The 22,822-nt window shown below is 41.0% G+C and overlaps 1 protein-coding gene across 1 annotated transcript in view; it reads right to left on the minus strand.

The window, feature by feature from the left end:
- tgfbr1b (transforming growth factor, beta receptor 1 b) overlaps nt 1–14,727 on the minus strand; it is a 73,619-nt gene extending 58,892 nt beyond the window's left edge. The window contains exon 1 of the mRNA XM_060869651.1: nt 14,530–14,727. Within this exon, the coding sequence (XP_060725634.1) occupies nt 14,530–14,725 (196 nt within the window). The 5' untranslated portion in view covers nt 14,726–14,727. The remainder of the gene's footprint in view (nt 1–14,529) is intronic.
- Nucleotides 14,728–22,822: the final 8,095 nt, after the last annotated feature.

The following is a 22,822-nucleotide window of genomic DNA, read 5'->3' on the forward strand; positions in this document are numbered from 1 at the left end:
CTCTCTGAGACTCTTTATGAATACGGGCCCGGCTACGCACGATTTCTTATGTAAGCCGCTTTGGTTCATGTTTTTTAAAAAAATTGGAAGACTCTGTTGAGACGTCAACGTGGTGTAACGTTATGTAGTAGTTTTCAGCACAAATATATTCGTTCATTAACTCATTACACTTTCTTGACCTTTGCTAAAACAGCTTTGGTATTTCTGAAACCTTCCATTTGGTCGCCACTGAAATTCTAAAAGCCTTAAATTAACTTCAACATAGTTTATATAACTAAGAAATTTCCTTAAAGGGAAAAAAGAAGCGGTACAGAAGGCCGTTAAGGCTGTGGCACGGCTATCCGCCGAACACAGGACGCAGAGGCTTCCCCAGAGACACGCGAATGAAAAGGACGGAAGATGTTTAATATAATAAGCAGCACCGCAGCGGGGAGGAAAAAAAAAACAAGAATCAATGGCAATTTAATTTCCCATTTTTTGGAGCCTGTAGCTTCAGCGTTTAAAGGCTTAATCAAATCACCCGGCGTTAGAAAGGGAAGCGATTAGATGGCGGAGTCGGAGAGTTCGAGAGCGAGCGCTTTATAATCCTTCAAAATGTTGCAACTTTTACACCTTTTTGAAGCCTTAAGCTTTTTTTTAATGGATATAACGTTTGTTTCGCACGTGTGTGTTAAATGTATGCAGTAAACAAGTGTTTATATACAACTATACTATACTGTACTAACTTTATTTCATTGTTTCTTACCACCGACATCTTCCTCTAAATCGTTTAATTATAAATCATAATTTAAAACAAATACATACGTTTATCTTTTTATTTTTTTTAAACGTTGTTAAAATGATTTGTTTCACGATCACTTCAGCTTCGGGAGAAAAACATCCGAACGTGACGAAGTGCTTTTATACTTCAGTGCTACAGAATTTCATTAAATTTCTTCAATCTATTTTTATTATTAGGTTGCGTCCTGCGGTTATTATCCAATCTGGGTTTGTCTATATGAACCGCTCATATTTGATTTGTGCAGATCTTCTTTTAATGAGTAGATCATCAGGCCCGTGTGACAGTAATACGATAATACCCGCTTCTGCAGGAATAATGAAGCCTCACCAAACTAAACTAAACGTGAGTTCGCTTGCCAAATAGCTGTCCTGTCTATCTTTTAAAACTGTTACCTAGAACTATATTAGATGTGTGATTAGAGCGGTGTCCTTATCTATAACCACAATCTGTGGGCGTGTGTGGAATATTACTCTTGGTTCTTACTCAGCCGTGACTATGAGGTGAGAACCGGTTCAGCAGATGCTATCGCTTCTCACAGTAATAATACGGACGGGATTCAAACAGAAAGGCGTGATCGTGCTATCATTTCTACACTTAAGCTCTTCTAGTACATCGGATGCCCTGGAGGAGTTCTCAAGCTCACGAGCCTTTCGAGATGCCCAGGATGAAGAAATACTGCATGACGGTGCTCTAATCTATTCGGTTGTCTCTGGCGGGTCTGTACCGGAGTCTTACCGTCGTATGTGTACACGTTTTAAACCAGAGACCGATCAGCGCTCTGTGAGACGGATACGGATCAAGAACAACTTTGATCTAAACCTGCTTGATGCCAATAAAACACTTCCTGGAAAGGACTCAATGGTGTTCCTTTAGATCTGTCCATTTTCTGTGCTGCTTATCTTACACAGAGAACATCACTGTACCTGGATGGGTTGCCAGTTCAACGCAGAGCACGCACACAAACACACACGCACACACACGCATACACACACTCACGCTCATACATATACATATGCATGCATATACATGCATTTAAATACACACATACACACTCCTACACACACTCATACATACACACACACACTTGCAGAAACACATACCGTTTAAAGATTTTTAAAACATTTATCATTAACAGAGACCTACAGAACAACGTGCCATTTCCACCAAGTTGCCAATGCAGTGCCCCTGAGCAAGGTCCTTAACCCTCAATTGCTCAGGTGTATAAACTTAAATAAAAGGAAAAAAATGTAAGTCACTCTGGATAAGAGTGTCTGCTAAATGCTGTGAGTGATTCAGAGCAGACCGAGTCACGCAAGATAGTTAGCTTTAACAAGCGACGTGGGACTGATGTTGCGGCATCATATATAGCTTATAAAGCTTAGAGCTTTCTAAGCTTTTTTATTAGGAAATATTTCCAGATTTACAGTTTCGGTCCTAAAAAAAAAATATTAAGCGAAGCATCTGTGACTTTCAGCTAAGCAGAACGTCTTAAGCTCGTTCCTGCGCTGCCGACCGATATGGATCAATTTCACCTCCTATCTTCACCGAGCTGAAAGGAGATTTAATTTCACACGCTCTGAGTCCAAGTGAAGCTGTCTCACTTCTTAACTCTTTAAGCCCTCAAACATAAAGTACACCAATATAATTTATTATAATATATAATAAACAATATATTAATTGTAAACATTATTTAGATATGTACAACAATAACCTGGGTAACGTGTAGCGGACCCTATGGCACCCCTTTCTGCCCCTGAAATCAAACAAAACCCTCTGGATGGTTTATGTCCTGCCCCGAGACACAGGTCTTGTTAGGTTTAGGTTCACACTGGGATGCTGAGATGTCTGGTGATATTTTCATTTCCTCAGTCATCAGTTACTGTACAAAACGTTTTTGATGTCACACGTTTCCGTCACGGTATTGCACAATAGCCGGTGAATTGTTTCGAAATGATGTGCTATATTTACTTTAAAAAAAAGTGCAAGACAAAACATTCCTCTAATACAAATGCCTCTAAAAATATTTTCAAAATATTACTATTATTATTTTACACAGAAGCACAGGGATCCAAGAGAACATCACTGTACCTGGAAAGGTTGCAAGTCCATCGCAGAGCACAATCACACACATGCACACGCACATACTTTAGAGATGCCAATCATATTGACTTTTTTTATTAAACATGAAAAATAACCGTTTCAAAAAATGTCCTTCAACCAGAAAGTCTTGTTGGCTGCAGTGAAAAAGTCTCTATGAACAAAATAAGTGATGTCAATCCCAGGCACATTCTATTCATCACTTATTCATGCACACACACACACTCACGCACACACACTCACACACACACACACACTCGCACACACACTCGCACACGCACACACACAAGCAGTGGTATCTACCCACACACACACACACACACACTCACAACCACACACACCCACACAGACACATACACACACCCACACACAGACACATACATAGACACACACCCACACACAGACACATACACACACCCACACACAGACACATACATAGACACACACCCACACACAGACACACACACACACACACAGACACACACAGACACATACATAAACACACACCCACACACAGACAAACACACACACCCACACACAGACACATACATAGACACACACCCACACACAGACACACACACCCACACAGACACACACACACAGACACATACATAAACACACACCCACACACAGACAAACACACACACCCACACACAGACACATACATAGACACACACCCACACACAGACACACACACCCACACAGACACACACACACAGACACATACATAAACACACACCCACACACAGACAAACACACACACCCACACACAGACACACTCCCACACACAGATACACATAGACAGAAACCCACACACACACACACAGACACACCCACACTGACACACACACCCACACACACACACACAGACACATACATAAACACACACCCACACACAGACAAACACACACACCCACACACAGACACACTCCCACACACAGATACACATAGACAGACACCCACACACACCCACACAGACACACCCACACTGACACACACACCCACACACACACACACAGACACACCCACACTGACACACACACCCACACACACACACAGACACACACAGACACATACATAAACACACACCCACACACAGACAAACACACACACCCACACACAGACACACTCCCACACACAGATACACATAGACAGACACCCACACACACACACACACACACCCACACAGCCGTCAGGATGTTCCACAAGCGTGAGTGGTGAGGTGGGGGGGCTTTCGTGAAAGCTCTTCATGTTGTTGATACATGAAATAAAGCCACGATACACCGAGTGTTTTTTAAACCCTTGCTTTAATATCAGCTTAGCTGAATGAGACACTTTAATAAGAGGAGACATCACATCACAGTGTGTATGCTGAATGAGACACAGTGGCTTCCCACAAGCCCTTGCTTTTACATTTGTGTGCAGCTGGATGATGTATCCCGTGTCTCCTGGCCACAGAAACACAGCTCACGCCGCTGGCTCCTTGTATATGGTGTGCACTTATAGAGGAGAAGAAACAGTGCAATGTGGTGCAGTGTACGGTATATGGAATGGGTGGTGGAGGGAAAGCGGCGTGTTAGTGCTGCTCGCGAGGTGCCTGCGCGTGAGAGGATTTTTGTTGGTCAATTCCCTTCCCCCGCTTTCCTTTTTCCCCCTTACCAAAAATAACCATATGAGCCCCTATTTATCAGACGAGGGTGCGGAATCATTTCCATAGGTCGGTGCCCTGGCCCCTTCCCCCGTCCCGGCCATTATTGCCCGTCTTTTTGAGACAGATGTAGAGAATCAGATGCATGAAACCATCCCAGCCTCCCCCACACGGCATTACAGACCACTGCAACACTCTTTGTGCTCGCTCGATGGTAAACTCCCTCATGGGTCGCACCGGCGTCTTGTGCAGGATCCTGCGTATACGCCGTGTCTCTGAGATGTGAGCCGTCGCTGACGAGTCACGACTGATCGCTTCTGATCGCAGTTTCTGCCTGTGTGCTGGGGTCAGGAATGTTCCCTTACATAAACACAGAGGATGCGAGCAGAAAGCGGAGCTTTTCCATGTGAGCTTTCTTTTTTATACGATCACGAATAAAATGTACTCATTTGGTTTGGGAAAGCAGGGTACGGATTACGGCCTAGCGTCGGTTGAACCATTTCACGTACTTGCCGTTCGGTCCGTTAAAGATCGAACCCTGTCTAGATGAGAAAATCCGTGCAATCAGAACAAGATGAAAGCAATCTGAAAGATTCAGCGCATCTGAGGTCTAATCTCACTGTTTGATCGTGATGAGAAAGGGATCGGACTCTGAACAGACCCGATTGTCTGCTTGTCTGTACCTGTACTGCCTGAGCCAAAGGCCTGAGTTGTAGCCGTGTGCTCTGGAGAGTTGGACAGAAAAGTAAGTCTGAATGTCTGAAGGCTTTCGTGTATCCAATCATCTAATCTGATCTCCATTCTCGGGTGGTTCCTAAGCTTTCTGCATGAGTTTTAAAAGCCAAAACAACCTTTTTTGCTCTCTGGTTCATAGGAAAAAAAAGACTAGAGAGAACTCGGAAATGAGCTCAAATTTACTTTCACTTCAAAACAAGAACAAAAGAAAAAAAGAAAAAAAAAAATAAATGAGTGATGCTTGTTTTGCCAAACCGCACACAATGACTACAGTTTGCAGGAACTTGTCAAGCGTCTGAGAGCTGCAGCAATCTAGATAGAACAATGTGCTCATCCGTGTCTCAGCGGTGAGACAAAAACAAGTTAGCGTTAACCCCATCGTTCACCTCGGAATTTCAGGATGTAGACACATTTCAGCTTGCAGGTACAATCTAGTGTCATCCAAGGACACAACCCTACATCAAAGCTCATAAATACGAAAATCTTACCAAAGAGGACAATCCAACACGCCAGTGAAACTGATCCAATAATCTTTGATTTTTTGCGACCAGATATTATAATTTTGCTGTCCCTTTTTTCAAAATGTGTGGAAAACACTGCTTGACTTCTACCAGTGAAGACACGAGTGCATTTACTTTCCACAAGCACTGTACTCGTGTACCACGTCCGGGAAAGCTGGCTGAATGTGTGCTGCTATGACGTCACATGACACAGCGGGCGTTGTTGGACTGAGGCCAGGAAGACAGTGACTTTTTTCTCTGCGGCATTAACGGAAGCTGCCTCACCTTGCTCGGCTGAAAGATGTGAGATGATGATGATAAAATAAGATGATGAAAAAATAAGAATAATTCATTGCTCTGGAAAAGAGCATTTGCTAAATGCAGTAAATGTTGTGTTGATTGGCTATTTTTACACCAAGGACAGTCGTGAGTCCGTTCTGCTACATGTCGTACTGTGTAGGTTTGTGTACGTGACAAAGAATGTCGTAGCCTAGTGGGTAAACTGTTGGGCTACCAATCAGAAGGTTGTGAGTTTGACATCCATCCTTTTAGGCTGCACTGCTGGGGCCCCTGAGCAAAGGCCCTTAACCCTCAATTACTCAGTTGTATAAAATGAGCTAAAAAAGTAAGTCGCTCTAGATAAGGGTGTTTGTTAAAACGCTGGAAATGGAAAGAAAGTTTGAATCTACACGTGTCCTGATGTGGCATTCAGACCTCCGTACTGGCAGGGAAAAGATTCCAGCTGACAAATACACAGTAAACTTGTGTTTCATTATGAAAATACTTAACTGTCGTTAGAAAAAAAAATGTCTCCTGGTCTGTCCCTTAAGTACAAAGCCTTCACCTCTCCAGCTCTCTTGGACCTTACGTACGCTCTAATGAAATTCCCTGCTTTAAATAAACGCTCTCTATTAAACATGTTTCTCTATCAGTTAACCTTAATGAAATGAACAAAACAGCAACACTGTGCTTACCAAACTGTACTGACGTAATGAGAGAGAGAGAGAGAGAGAGAGAGGGGGGGGGGGGGGGGTTTACTCAGAAGTGTTTACAATCAGATTAGATCGGACGGTTTATCTGGTAGCTATTTTTTCGAGGTGTCATGGAACCGTCATAAAGAAACACCGTGAGAAGTCTGTCTTCGTTGCTAAGCAGTTTTCAGATGTTGGGTAAACATTTATTTTCAAGGAGAACAGATGTGACCAGATGTGGGTGTGTCCGCATCAGGACAGGGCACGTGATCCGCTGCTGTCCTGTTTAATAAGTCTTTTTTTTTTGTTCCTGAATTTAAGCATTTTCAAGACACGTAAAACCTTTTGCACTACTTCGGGCTCATAGATATTGCTTAACGTCTCGTGCTCTTTGGAAACTAAGTTGTAATCAACACGGTTTTCGCATTATTTTAATAATCATGAAGTGTGTAGTCGGGGACATCAGTCGAAGCAGGTGAAATGCTGCCAGCGAGGACGACGCTGTGGTCCTCTGGGTATTTTTCCATCCGCTTTACCAAGGTCAGTATTTTTTGGCATGTCACCGCACACGTACGTCTCTCTGCACCTTGTTTCATGAAAACGGCTGCATAAGAAAAGCGTTTGTTCTCTAAGTATAGCGTCCAGGACAAAGAAAAACGTTCATCAGATCCACAGAGCAGCGTGCAACAACCTGACAGGCTAATGAGCCCTGAGAGAGGAAAGGAGCAATAAGAGTCACGTAGCACTTTCCGCTAAATGCTCACGTGCTGCTAAATGCTTCTTTTTTTTTTTTCTTTTTTTTTTAACACATCTTCCAGAGCTCTGAGGAAATCGCAAAGCAGTTTGCGCTTTCTGAACGGAGAAACGTGTTTCCTTTGAAGGAGCCGGTTCTGAAAAGAGACTGAAGGAAAAGATGTTTTCTTTTAAAGCTGTTGAACAAATAATCTGATAATCCAAACTGTGTTACAGTGAAAGACATAAACGTATTCAATTGTGCTCTCTCTCTCTCTCTCTCTCTCTCTCTCTATCTCGCGCTCTCTCTCATTTCCAAACTAGCAGCTCAGCGCTTGTGTGTATTTTTCATGCCACCATGTCAACTGTGTAAACTGCAATGTGGAGTTGGCACCAATCCAGATACACGAGCCATTAATCACAGTGCTGTCTCTTGTCTCCGAAACCGCAGACACCACAGTCTGGGTGTAGTCTGCGTATCACCGGCAGTGAGAAACCGTCCTCAAACAGGTACGGCTCATGGAGTACAGAGACGGAAACGTGATAGAGGGGCGAGGGAGCTTTGACACGTGGTCGTCCTAGCCTCTGCTTCATTGTGACATACAGGACACATGATCTTTTGTAACGTGTGCACATACAACGGAGGGGGTAATAAGGTAAAAACAAACACCGGCTCTCGGATCCAATTAACCTGGTTCAGTTGAGTGCACGGTGAACAAAATCGACTGCAAACACTGCTAGCGTTGTGCTGTGTTGAGAAAGCTTTGAGAAAGTTATTAAAGCTTCCTGTCTGAACGACGACCATATAGTGTTATGGTGATATAATGTGATGCAAACTGGATTGAATTATTAACTGTAAAGAAGAAGAAGAAGAAGAAGAAGAAGAAGAGAAAGTAGAAAGAAGATTCTCCGCCTCTTTCTCGCATGCAGGCTGGATTTGAAAGGCATTTCTGGGCATTGTAGTCAAGTGCTAAAGAAGTCTTTAACTTTACTGTGTGAGAGTGAGTGCAAAAGTTTGCACACCCTTAGGAGCGATTAAAGAAGTGCGTTAGATTTCACTGAGGTTTCTTTCATAATCACATGGAAGAAAAATGACCAAATATCCACCAAATAAACAGCTCCAAAGTGTATAAGCGTGCACCTTGTACAGTCTGGGTCTGATTTAATAAAAAACTTCAACACCTCTGTATCCTTTAGGATCCGCCAAAAACAGGGCTATTTCTATACATATATGGGGCTATTTCTATACATATACAGGGTTATTTCTATACATATATGGGGCTATTTCTATACATATACAGGGCTATTTCTATACATATACAGGGTTATTTCTATACATATATGGGGCTATTTCTATACATATACAGGGCTATTTCTATACATATATGGGGCTATTTCTATACATATACAGGGCTATTTCTATACAAATACAGGGCTATTTCTATATATATACAGGGCTATTTCTATACAAATATGGGGCTATTTCTATACAAATACAGGGCTATTTCTATACATATACAGGGTTATTTCTATACATATACAGGGTTATTTCTATACATATACAGGGTTATTTCTATACATATATGGGGCTATTTCTATACATATACAGGGTTATTTCTATACATATATGGGGCTATTTCTATACATATACAGGGCTCTTTCTATACATATACGTATTTTCTTTGGCATTTTATAAAATATATAATTGACAATATGTGGCTCAAGCTGTTAAGGCTCTGGGTTGTTTATCAGGGGTTTTGAGCCGCAGCACTGGCCAAGCTGCCACTGTTGGGCCCTTGAGCAAGGCCCTTAACACTCTCTGCTGCAATTTTTTTCACAGAATTTTACTGTGCTATAATGTATATGTGACAAAATAAAGGCTTCTAACAACCTGAGTGAAATATATAGTATTGGTGTGTCCTCTTTTTCCTGTGATGACGGAGTTCACTCGAGCGACATGGACTCCACCCGTTTGTGCAAAACCTTATGATCCACTTTAGATCAGATCAGTCGGACTATCCGACAGAAGAGGTCAGACGTATGGACAATCGGAATTTAGGCACAAATTGGTTAGCACTGTCGCTAATAATGCAGCCATTATAAGTTTTAAATACACGAGACTCTAAACATTTACTTTCCAACATTTCAAAACTCCAGAAGCTTCTGTTTGGACTCCGTTTCCACATGTTTGTTTGTATGCGTACGAGGTGCGAGTGTGTACAAAGAGTTAGTCATAAGGTCCTAATTTATGTTGTGAATCCTAATCTATCTGACCTTAATAGCAACAATAACAACGTATTGCAACCGCTTTAGTGCTGTGCTAAACCAACACATTGTTGTTGTTGTTGTTTTTTTTTTTTGGAAAACAGCTCCTCCTCATGCCATCTTTTCTCTTCCTTCTGACTGTCAGTCAATCTTGTCGTGTTGTCTCAACTCGCCACTGCACCGGCACGAACGCGGCTTCCCGGAGTGCGTGTGCTCCCTTAAGCCATGACAACAGCTAGATCGGGGTCATCAAAATACTTTGGATTCCTCGGTCGGAAAACAGGAGAAAACTGCTGCGTCTCGAAGGCTCTGGACCGATATGGAGCCCTTTGTTAGGGCCTCATTGTGAACACTGGCCCACGTTGTGCTCCCCGGTGTGTGTGGACAGGAGTACGGCGTACAAATCTGTATGCCTTAATCTAATCATGTGTTTCATGTGTTGAAGCATTAACACTCACACACCTTATAAAGTGCTGCGTTTATTCAGGAACAAGAGCTTTAAACTTTGTCTCTTGCATGTGGGCTTCATTTCTCGACTGTTAATAAACAACACGTCTGCACAGGAAAGTCAAGGACGGAGTGTCCCGTCCCATCCTGTCCTCCGTCCCCCCACCCGCTCCTCCCACCACACACAATAAATATCAGCTGAATAATAGCAGTCACTTGTTCTGCCAAAGCTTTGATTCATAAAATGTAGATGTTTATGTAGCTTCATCAGTTTCTCAGAGACGTTCTAAACGTAATCCTATTTTACAAATAAGCCCGGTGCTAACGTTAGCGCTAACTCGTCGCTCTGAATGATTACCCTAACGAAAACTGCACACACAAGCTAACTGCACAAATTTCCACCCCCTGCCTTTGCCAGCCGTCACTCGCAATTACACTCGCACTACCACTCGCAATAGACTAAAGCACTTTCTGTGGGTTTCCTTTTCTGATGCAATTTTCCCTTTTTTTTTTTTTTTTCTTTTTCCTGACAAATCGTGGAACCAGGAAATGCGCGAACAAGAGCAAATAGATTATCTGCATAGACAACACAACTAGCTTGCACTGACTCGTGCGCTTCCACCGCTGAGTCAGTGGAGTCGAGCTCGTTGTGCCGGCAGAAGAGAGCGCTGTTCGTGCAGGTTTAACAAACAGCAGCAATACGTACAAACCTCCTACGAATTAAATCATATTACAGTATAATGAAACGTATAAAATGGTGTATCAAGTGTATTGAGCACTTGTACTGCATCGTGTTATTTGATTTACTGCTCAACTTACTGCTGTTTACAGGTTAACCCGGTAAATCGCTTTAAATTCTACAATATAGCTAGTACAGTACATATACAGTGCTGCATCGGGACACGTTCCTGTGACATTATGGTCATAATGGCCATGTGGTCATAAGGACACGGAACGCTGAAAGGTTTCCGACAGCTCAACACGCACACATCAAACTCCAGTCCTCGCGACAACAGCTAGACATCACCACGATCCGCCCAGGAGGACGACTGCCACAACCTTCGTCTTCCTCGCATTCACGCTGGTGTTCCTGTTTCTTAACAGGAAGACAGGGCATTGTAGTGAAGTGCTAAAAAACATTACTGTGAGTGAGTGCAAAAGTTTGTACACCCTTAGGAGCGAATAACAAAAATGTTGAGACTTTCGGTGCTTTAGATTTCGCCGAGGATTCATCATAATCACGTGTAAGAAAAATGACCAACTATCTTAGATTAGGAAAGAAATTGGGGGAAAAAAATCTTGACAATGAACAGCTCACAAGCTCCAGAAGTTTTAAGAATCATATTTGGGAAAGTGTACCTTCTAAAAACTGATCAATAGCCTACATCTCTCCTCACTGCTCCAGTACTTGTTAAGTGAAATTTAGTGTTATGCCGGGAACGGTGTGTTCTTTCGGCCTGTACTGGAACACCTCAACACATGAGTGAAATTATATCTCGCTTATCACTGAATAAAACAACGGCTAAACTAGCTGTGCCTCAGAGCTCCTAAGGGGGGTCGAAGAATCATTTTCTTATAATGGAATGAGAATTATTTTGTACACACGAAAAAGAAAAACGCGTCCTGCTTTGTTGGTTTAATAATAACACAGAGCATCGATGTGTGCTAAAATATATTGTAGCAGCATTTCTTTACCTTCTGAGTCTAAAACAGAGGAAAAAACAAGGAACTTTAACGCTAATATCCAACATTACTGCTCGCCCTCGTTTTAGCACTTGTATATCGTAATATAAAATAAAGACTTACAAAAAGCTGTTAATTAACACGTCGTATTTTTAACGCTGCCCTTCATCACATTTCTAAAGCCGGTGTTTAGAAATCCTATATTCTGCACAAAAAGACAAGCTTGTCCCAGCAAACCAGCTGCTAAATTGTGTTAAATATGCCGTACCAAGGGTTCTCTGTCCTCTGTGTGTAAGAATTTCAGGGCACAATCGCAGCATTGCTGTACATGATACACGGTATTACAGAAAAAAATGGGGGAAAAAACAATAGTGTTGAAAAGCAGAAAAGAGGACAAACCAAACTCAGGCTCAGATCTGATTATTATGAAGACCGACATCAGAGTCGGAGCTGATGATCAGTAGCGTATCAATCCTGATTTTTTTTTTCCCCTCAACTGACCCACGGACATTTTCATGGTGTGGACGGGTGACGATGAATAACAGATCAGCTACCGAGTGACGGACAGGGCTTGTGTTGAAGCCTGCCAGATATCACATAGATCACATCAGAAAACATGTCAGATTGATCTGATTATGATCCAACGATTCATGCAAGTATTGAGCCTGATACCCGCTATCAGACCAATCTGACAAAGACGGCAACAGACAGATTTTATATTAAACTGACCGTGATGCCGCCTCGTTTTGCTTAGTCCGCCGTTCTGATGTTCACTACCTGTCTTTTTTTCTTGTTGTTGCTTCAATAGTTTTTTTTTTTATATGATGTACGGACATTTTATAGCATGGACTGACAGAACAACCGCATGCTTCAAATTCTGAAAATTCAGTACAAATAAAATCAATGTGCTGAATATTGGCTACACTGCAATGCTGAACAAAAGCATAAAATCATCCAGTTTATAATAAAGTGTGCACTTTTATCATCCCAAATATATATATATATATATACACACACACACACACACACATCATCGTTGAACAGAAAAATTGTTTTTGACGTTTAACTATTAACTATTAAATAGCAATTTAGTTAACAAACGCACGCTTTAAAGGGGAACCTTGACTGAGACGAGGCCAACCGTGTGAGGATCCTGAGACATCTAGAGACGTTCCAGCGCCGGTTTAGACTCTTCTATACTAAAGAGGAGATGAAACTCCATGTGGTCTCTGAGGAGGTTGTTGTCCTTAAAGACCACATGGAGTTTCCACTTTTGAGAACCAAAGGGCTCAAAGTGGAACCTCATCCTCATTTGGATGAGGTTCCACTTTGAGTCCTTTGGTTCCTCTCCAGGTTCTTCCTCTTTCATCTAAGGGAGTTTTTCCTCCTCACAGTCACCTGAATCACCTCAGACTTGCTCATCGGTGATAAATACAAACCCATTTTAAATATATCTAATATAAATCTTGCATTTTTTGTATCATATTAATCTTTATATTAACTGTTTATGTTCTGTAAAGCCTCTTTGAGACGATCGTCCATTGTTTAAAGCGCCGTACAAATGAATACGAATTCAATACGAATTGAATATATCCCTAAACGATGTATTATTTCTGGCGATAACGATTTTATGGAGGTAAAAGTGGTGAAGTTAGACGTTTGTAAGTTTTTAGCTAACAGGTAGCACGGCTAAAAACACAAGATTAACGGTTAACTCGGATAACCATCATCTTAGCTCTGTATTAACCCGTTATTCAGCTTGTTATAACTAGTTTATAACTTCCGTACGAATACATAACTAGTTAATTAAAGTAATTTGATCGAAATGATGTGAAGCGGACCTGAACACGAAGCTAAAAAAGCTTTAGCCTGCTAGCTAAACTGTATAGTAACCGCTGTAGGAGCTGCGACACATAAACACCGCTGAATTATTCACGTTTCACGGCTCAACTCAGTTCGTGTCGAGAAACAAGTTCGAACTTCGTATCGAATGTTAACGTTTACATTATATTTGGTTTGAGAACGGGTTTGACTCGGGAAGGAACCGTAACTATGGACACTTTAGCGGTTTTGTGAATCACAACGTCGCCTAGTAAAGTAAACACAAACGGGGCACAAGGAGAAGGATTAGAAGTAAAGTGTGTGTGTGTGTGTGTGTGTGTGTGAGAGAGAGAGAGAGAGAGAGAGAGAGAGAGAGAGAGAGAGAGAGAGAGAGAGAGGTTTTTATTCGTTAGAACACAGTAATCGGGTTTATTAAAGTGTTTCGTGTGATTTATTGAGGTTGATGAAGATTAAAAACACGTCTGAATGTCCAGTCTGTTTTCTCTGTCTGTCTGTCTGTCTATCCTGTTTCTCCACAGCACACAGACACACAGACACACACACAGACACAGACAGACAGACACATCCCTCCCTCCTCTAAACAATAAACATTCCTGTAGAAAGCGGCTCTCTCTCTTTCTCTCTCTCTCTCTCTCTCTCTCTCTCTCTCTCTGACCTGCGCCATCTTTGAACAGAGTCTCCGGTCCGCACAGCTTCGCTCCTCCAAACAAAGAGCAACACACGGCGGCTTCCGCCACACAACTTCCCCGAGAAACGGGAAATAAATTACACTGTTAACACACACCCGCACACACACACACACACCCGCACACACACACACAGGCTTACCTTCAGATTGGTGAATCCAAGCGTTAAAGAACAGAAGGAGGAAAGCGAGACTACACGGTATTGCATCCATCCTCGGATCACACTTTACTCTACACTGACTGGCTGCTGGATGTCTATCTCTCTCTCGCTCTCTCTCTCTCTCTCTCTCTCTCTCTCCTTCACACACACGCGCACGCGCGCGCACACACACATGCATACATATATATACACACTGAACTTCTCCAGCTCAGTGTTATAGAGGATTGAAGCACGTGTGATTGGCTGGGAGAGCCACGCCCCGCCCAGACACACGGAAAACACACACACACAGAAAACACACACACACAGAAAACACACACACACATACACACATACAAAAAACACTCTCTCTCTCTCTCTCTCTCTCTCTCTCTCTCTCTCTCTCTCTCTCTACACACACACACACACACACTATCTCTCTCTCTCCCACTCTCTCTCTCACTCCATCTCTCTCTCTCTCTCTGCACACACTCTCTCTCCCACTCTCTCTCTATCTCTCTCTCTCTGCACACACACAGAAAACACTGTCTCTTGCACACACACAGAAAACACACTCTCTCTCTCTCTCTCTCTCTCACACACTCACGATCAGTGTTGTCCAGTCAGACTGACGAAATGCTACACACAATTAATTTTCACGACTGACTGCAACTCTCATAAATCGCAGTTTAAAACTATTCCTACCTAAAACATGTGCTCTATATATTGGAGGTCAGTTGTTCTCAAACCTTTTATGCACCAAGGAACATGTGTATTTTGTAAACACGGCTAATTATATAAACATCAGGCTCATTATATAAACGTGTACGTATCATTTATTCGTCTGAATGTTTTATCCGGATCAGGTTCCCGGCAGTTCAGGAGCTTATCCCGGGAATTGTACGTTCACATTGACAGTCGCTGTCTTATGTGAAGTCTTTAGTAACAGTACCTACTCCTGGTTGCTGTAGTAATAACGTTTATCAGTGCATGGAGCTACTGGTATTGCCATTAAACTTAAACAGTCTGGAGGAAGAATTCTTTATTGTATATATCCATCATATCGAAAGAGATGACGGAGAAGCAGTATGTGCTCTTTGAACTTATCCAGTATGGCATGTTGTAGTTTAGTGGTTAAGATGTTAGAGTACTGCAAAGCAGGTTTGAATACTAGGTCCACCAAGCTGCCACTGCTGGGCCCTTGAGCTCTTAGCCCTCAGTTGTATAAAATGTAAGTTGCTTTGGATAAAGGTGTCTGTCAAATGCATTGTGGACATAAATCTCCTGAGCAGAGCATCTTACATCCAAGCCTATTTGTGTCTGAGGTTTGATTTAAAATCTTAAGTAAACAGTCAAACAATTATAGCCATTCAGTACTAAATTTACATTTACGACATTTAGCAGACACCCTTATCCAGAGTGACTTACAACTGAGCAACTGAGGGTTAAGGGCCTTGCTCAGGGGCCCAGCAGTGGCAGCTTGGTGGACCTGGGATTTGAACCATGACCTTCCGATCAGTAGCCCAACACCTTAACCACTGAGCTACCACATCCCTCAATAAATTAAAATTTATACTAAATAAAAGTAGTTTGGAAATGGGATTTCTGAGCAGTAAGCTATTCTTCCCTGGACCCCTCTTTTTTGTTGTTACGAAGGTGTTCTCAAAGTGTATAGCATTACAGATTTTATATGGTAGAAAAAAAACTAATATGCATATGAACTAAAAATGTGCTTCCATGTTCATGTGCTTTATATATTAAAATATAATTGTCTGGAGTGACAGTAGTCCTCTTTCAGCTGTGCAAAGTTGCAGGGACGGGCTATATTGCTTTAGGAGCTCAACATGATACAATGCTAAACCATTCAGAGTTAGTCAATGTATCTTTCTTTCTTTTCTTTGGAAAGGACAAAGGCTGCTGCATTCTGAACAAGCTGAACTGTGGACCCTCTGTCTACACACACTTCCAGAAGTGCTGCTATAGGAGCTTAATAATGGTGATGCACGCAGAGAACTGGCTACACACCAATTTTAATGTCCAAAGGATAGGACAAAGAGTGAGAAAACAAGCAGCATTTCCACTTGATAATTTTTTTTTTAATGTCTTCTGGTCTTCAGCATTTTAAGATGGATCAACAATACAAAAAAAAACAATATATGGAGTCTATGGATTAATCTGGTGAATATTTTGTAGTAGACTGTGAATAAGAGCAGTATAAACTTTCATTTTCTACTGAAAGGACAAAGATGAATGAAAAAAAATATATATGGTTGTTGTTTTATGGATGGCAAAATATTAATACAGATATATCAACTGAATAGATATTATCTAAGAAGAAATGGTTTAAGCTGACCCACACAATATTACTCTGTGAGTCCATTACTCATGGCCACAATAGCGTTTGCACATGGTTAGACGAGTGCAGTCCTTTTTTCTGTCTTTCAACCATTGCTCCTGTTCCTTTTGCATATATTCATCAGGATTGGACAAAGGACGTGACCTTCTGAAACTTTAAGCTCCCCAACACCCATCTGCGGTGACAGAGATTGATGAAGGTCTATTGTTCAGGCTCGGTCTCAGGCTCACTAGGTTTACACCCTGAGCAGCAGCCTCATCCAATTCTGCTCTAAAACTTGTGCCTAAAACATGGCGTATTGATTATAGGGGGAAGGGACAAGGGGACATCAAGAGGAAGCAGTGTCCTGTACATATTGCGACAGCTTGAGTTTGTCTATCTGTGGACTGTGCACCATTAGGACTGCAATGTGAACACAAACAGCAGGGCCGAGCCAATGGAGTTCGATTACTGGAGCTCATGGAGGGCTGATTGTGTTAGCTATTTTTGGTGAGTTTGACAGGTCCATGGTGGCATCATCTACTGTCAGACTCTAGCTGCTTCCTAATTTGCCTAAAGATACAGTACTCTGCACTAAAAATAAAGTCTTTAGAAGGAAAAGTACATATGTTTGTGTGTGTAGCAAAAGATGGTGCATGTACTGGAACATACTAACATAATGTAAAGCGTTTTTTCATCCATTGTTCCTTTTATGATTTGTACTCTATCATATTTAATTTATCATTCCCTTGATTTTATTTTCCACACATTTCATTTGCATCTCTAAAATCAGTCACAAAAGCTTTAATTAATTTAATTAGTTTGAACACAAAATACAAAACTCTGATTTTATTTGCTTATATATTCTAATTTTTTATACTTCCTATTTTAATCATTTCTATTGAATGTGCAATATCTCCCACTATGTCACTTCATGACCACATACATCGTGTACAGATTTCTATTATGATTAACTTTTATTAGAAGAGAAATGTGCAATTAACTTCATTACATACTTTAAGCTCTCTTTATGCACATGACTATAAACATGCAACAAGAGCAAGAGGGTTGTAGGCAATATTACCTGAAAAAGTGTCCACAGATCCACACTTTTAGGAATCTACTAGAAATATTAGTCCATCTGGGTAAAATTGGGATACGCATTTTTAAACATACTATGATTTGAGACACTAATTCTGATCATTGACTCTATTTAGGGTGGACGATAGGCAAATTGGGATGCAGCCAACGATTTCCAACGATTTTTTTAAATGTATCTTGCTTGTGGTTAATGAGAAGTCCTTGTGCAACCCTTCCTCCCAACAGGCGTCCGAGTGTCTCACTTTATGCTCGTCTGTCTGCACGAGTCATCGGGCTGTCGGAGGTGCAGAGGAGAGATAAGTTTATCTAACTGTTCCCGATGTGGCTGCTCATAGGCGTGATGCAAAGAAAGTGTCTCTCTAACGCAACCTCTCCAGCTCATAACGAGAAGCTTGTCTGAAATTTTAGGAAGTGGACTTCACAGTCATGCAAATAAGGACAGCAAGACTTAGCATGTTAGCCGCAGCCGTCATCACACACGTTGTCACATGCCTTTAATGTCTGTCTGCCCACATGATTCAGCTTTTCTTACATTTTCCTATATTTTCTTCTAATTATTATCATTATCAGTCCAAAAACTGAAAGTGCTTTATATATTAAAATGTAATTGTCTAGATTTTTATTGTCAGCCAACTTCATTGCTAATATTGTCATAACCTGAGCACTCAGATGAGGTTACCCATGCTTCTGTGGTATTATTTACAGCTAGCTTCAGAAACGAATAATTTGTTAACAATCAGTAATAAGCGGAAGCAGAAGCGTGATTCAGTAGAAAAACATACCTCTGCTTAACAAGCTTAGTCACTGAAGCAAAATCGTTTGTTAAGCAGAGGTATGTTTCGAGCTCTGAAGTTCAGTGAAGTTCAGTGCATGAAATGGAGCTCAAAAACCTCATTAAATATTTTTAACGGCTTCCTACAGAAACCTGTAAAAAAAAATATCAATAAATAAAGACCAAGATGTTGGATGATTTTTCTGATGAGTTATTTCTGTGTAACACTGTTATACTCCAAAAAAGAAAGGATAGGCATTAAAGCGGTAAAGTGGGTTGTGGGTAAAATAGATTGTGCCTAGGATTAGTGGAATAGTTTGCTCTGAAGCAATGACAGTACACAGACTGAAGAGATAACAGTGTTTGCTTGCTAATTTAATAAATACACAGTGTTACATCCTGAATAATAGTGCAGCTCTGAGAGGTATTAGTCATCGATGTGAGCTTTAAGACCCAAGCTACTACAAGACATGTGGATGATTTGTGAAGAAAAATGAAGAGTTTTACAGTTCATCAAACATTTCAACATCTGAGCTTATCCTGGAATTTCCATTCTAAACTGACTGCATGAATAAACCTTTGTCAGAAAGAAGTGAATATCTCATACACAGTGAAACAAACCGTGTCGTAGTCACACCCAGGGTTATCGTTTATGGATTTGCATCGTACACCTATTAGCATACTAGCAAAGCGAGCTAGCTATATTAGTAGCATACGCTCATCATTGGCACCAAGAGAAATGCATCTGTGCTGCTTTCTGCCAATCTTTACATATCTCATATCCTAACGGTGCTCTATAACGACAGGTCGTTTATGATGAACCCAACGATTTTTGTGCGACAGACAGTAAATGGGAATTGATTGCAGGTATTTACGTATTTATAAACTGAAGAAACCTTGGCTCACATATGCTAGGGAAATTATTAGACACAAATATGTGAATGTTTACCTGATTTTCACAGAAACAAGAAAAATATCAAATTAACGTGGCTTTTCGTGCAGTCCCTGAAATGATGGCTCTGAGTAATGCACGTGGAAAATGAATGTAATATCAGCATAGGGTTAGATCATGTGAATAATATTAAACACACACATGCACGCACACACACTATGAACTATGGACAACAGCCTCAATATTTGTTATAATGCATTACAAAGAAGTTCTTTCTATCCCATTACCCATAATCTAGATTTCTACATTCTTCAGTTGTTTTGATATATTACATTAAATTCTGAAAGATTTCTGAATGAATTTGACTGATGTAACATCCTCTCTGAAAATTGTTGCCCTGAAGCTCTGCAGCTTTCCTCTTAGGACAAAAAAAAATAAGGCTCAGGCTTTCCACTTAACTGCCCTTGCTCACATAGGCCATTAACTGAAACTGATAGCATCGCTCCTGTTACTGAAGCGCTTACAACAACTGATTTGGTTAAACGTATCTTGCTTGTGGTTAATGAGAAGTCCTTGTGTAACCCTTCCTCCCAACAGGCGTCTGAGTGTCTCACTTTACACTCGTCTGTCTGCACGAGTCATCAGGCGGTGCAAAGGAGAGATAGGTTTATCTAACGGTTCCCGATGTGGCTGCTCATAGGCGTCAGGCAAAGAAAGTGTCATGAAGTGTTATGAAAGCTCATAATAAGAAGCTTGTATGAAATTTTAGGAAGTGGTCGTCACCCAGACATGCAAACAAGGACAGTAGACATCAAGACTTAGCAAATTAGGCGTAGCCGTCTTCACACACGTTGTCACATGCCTCTAATGTCTGTCTGCCCACATGATTCAGCTTTTCTTACAGATTCCTGAAGGTCATTCAGCATTTACCTTTAATTAGCTTTTATGCTCCTGTCATGTCTAAGGCTGTTAACAAAAAAAAAAGGAGATGGAAAGAATGCAAATAGATCGAAACACATTACTGACTAATGCTTCTGTAAAAGCCAGGTTCATAATCATGCTCAGAAATATCAGATAATGGATTAAGTTTTCATAAAGGTATATTTCGAATTGTTTAAATCTGGGATTAGATTAGACAAGGATATACTAATACACACATAAGCATAAAGCTTCATTCGCTACAGGAATGCAGAGTACACATATCAAAATGTACACAATATATGTGCATAATGGACAGAACGGAAGTTTTATGTTTTTCTCCTTATAATTTTTTAAATTGCTGTTTTCCATTGAGCCTGTCCCTGGCCCTCATGGTGCTCAGGTGACAGTTGGGGACGCAAAGGCAACCCTCTGTTTAAGCGTTAATGGGAAGCCACCAGCTGTCCTCACAGGTAGATCCAGAGCCCTGCTTCCAGCCATCTGTCTATCTGCCATTACCGGCTGAGGATAACTGCGAGAAGAGAGGAAATGGCTAAAGGGATAAGGAAATGAAGGCAGATTTTGAAAGAACAGGAAAAGAGACGATGAAGAAACAGGACATAGATCCAGAGCGATAGAACCTGAGTAATAAACAGAGATAGAGAGCAGGATAGGGAATAAGAATATACCCCAGCTGTCGCTCGCATCCCTGAGGACCACCACCCACCACCTGGACATCTTTCCCACACTCCACGTCAAACCCCACCCGATGAGGGCCTTCCCATGCCATAGTCATGTGACTGTTTTGCATCAGCGGGGTGTAACAACATGACCTCTGTTTGTCAGACATCATGCTGAACCATTACTCACATAATGCCAAGCTAAATCAATATTTACACTCATTAGATTAAAACTAAATCTATAGAGTCTGTTACAGGAAGAGTCTATAGTCAAAAAAGGAATGTGCCTTTTGTGTATTGCATATTGAATATGTGCAGTGAAAAAGGAAATTGTCATAGAAAGACTTTTTTTGTCCTAGATTTTTGTTTGTCCTAGAAATTCAAGAAATCAGGAATATCACTGAATTCAGGGTCAGGTCTTTTACTAAGAATATGCACCAGATAATTTAATGCTGGCAACATAAAATGAATTTCACTGTGATTCAGAGGAAAACATCAGCATCTTAATATTATGTGTGACCTCACATACAAAAGCTGCTGTTGTTTCTAGCCTTTTTATCTCTAGTAGATTATGTCCAGGGTGAGCTCATGTGGTCCAGAAGAGCAATAGGATGCATTATTCACTCATACAACGTCGCTCAAAATTGATAAGAACAATTGCTCTGAAGGCTGGAGACAGGATACAATTGATTGGTCCATTTTAAATCTCATGTCTCGTCTATTGTGTCTGTGGCACTAGTCAGAAGTGGTCGTTAGAAGTGGCGCTACATAACAAAACAGAACAATTTACAGTACAATACCTCATTTCTAGCAGTTAAAGATAACTCTTCTCTTTTTTGTGTAAGTGAACTTGAAAGTGAAATTGAAATTCAAACGAATACCTGGTTTGCATGGTTTTATTTTGGTTCTTATTTACTATTTTCAATTCCCTTTTATTCATATAGTGCTTTGAACAATGACCATTGTCACAAAGCAGCTCTACAGATATCCATACATACTGTAGATTTATATCCCTGATGAGTCAGTGGAGACAGCAGCAAGGAAAAACTCCCTAAGACAATATGAGGAAGAAACATTTAGAGGAAGCAATTGCAAAAGGAAACCCATCCTCTTCTTTGTGACACCGGATAATGTGATTATTCATCGTTACTCTGTACAACTTTATTCTATAATATAAAATACTAGATGTGTTAAAAGGTACAAGCATTACAGTACAAGCATCAGGGCCTTATTATTTCAGTTAACATTTGAGTGAAGTTATCCACTGGGATGACATGAAATGAGATGAGAGTTGGTCATAAACTATTTTCAGTAAGTCCAGTCTTTAGACTATTCAAATAAGAGCATCCACAGCATTCTTTAATCTACCCATATGGAGCCAAGCAAAAGTAGGGAAAGAAGGAGTCAGAGTCAGGTAGTAATAGCTTCTTTTTGTTGTCTTTTTTAAGGAAGAACAGACATGCTGATACAGCGCCAGTAGATTTTCTGTAGTTAAGAAAGCCATCCTTCCATGCTATCCAAAAAAAAACCCTCCATTCATCCATTTTCTGTAAGGGAGGAAACCCCTGAAGCGCAGGGAGGACATGAACTCCACAGGG

This window comes from Tachysurus vachellii, chromosome 5 (assembly GCF_030014155.1).
Source record: "Tachysurus vachellii isolate PV-2020 chromosome 5, HZAU_Pvac_v1, whole genome shotgun sequence".
Classification (NCBI taxonomy): domain Eukaryota; kingdom Metazoa; phylum Chordata; class Actinopteri; order Siluriformes; family Bagridae; genus Tachysurus; species Tachysurus vachellii.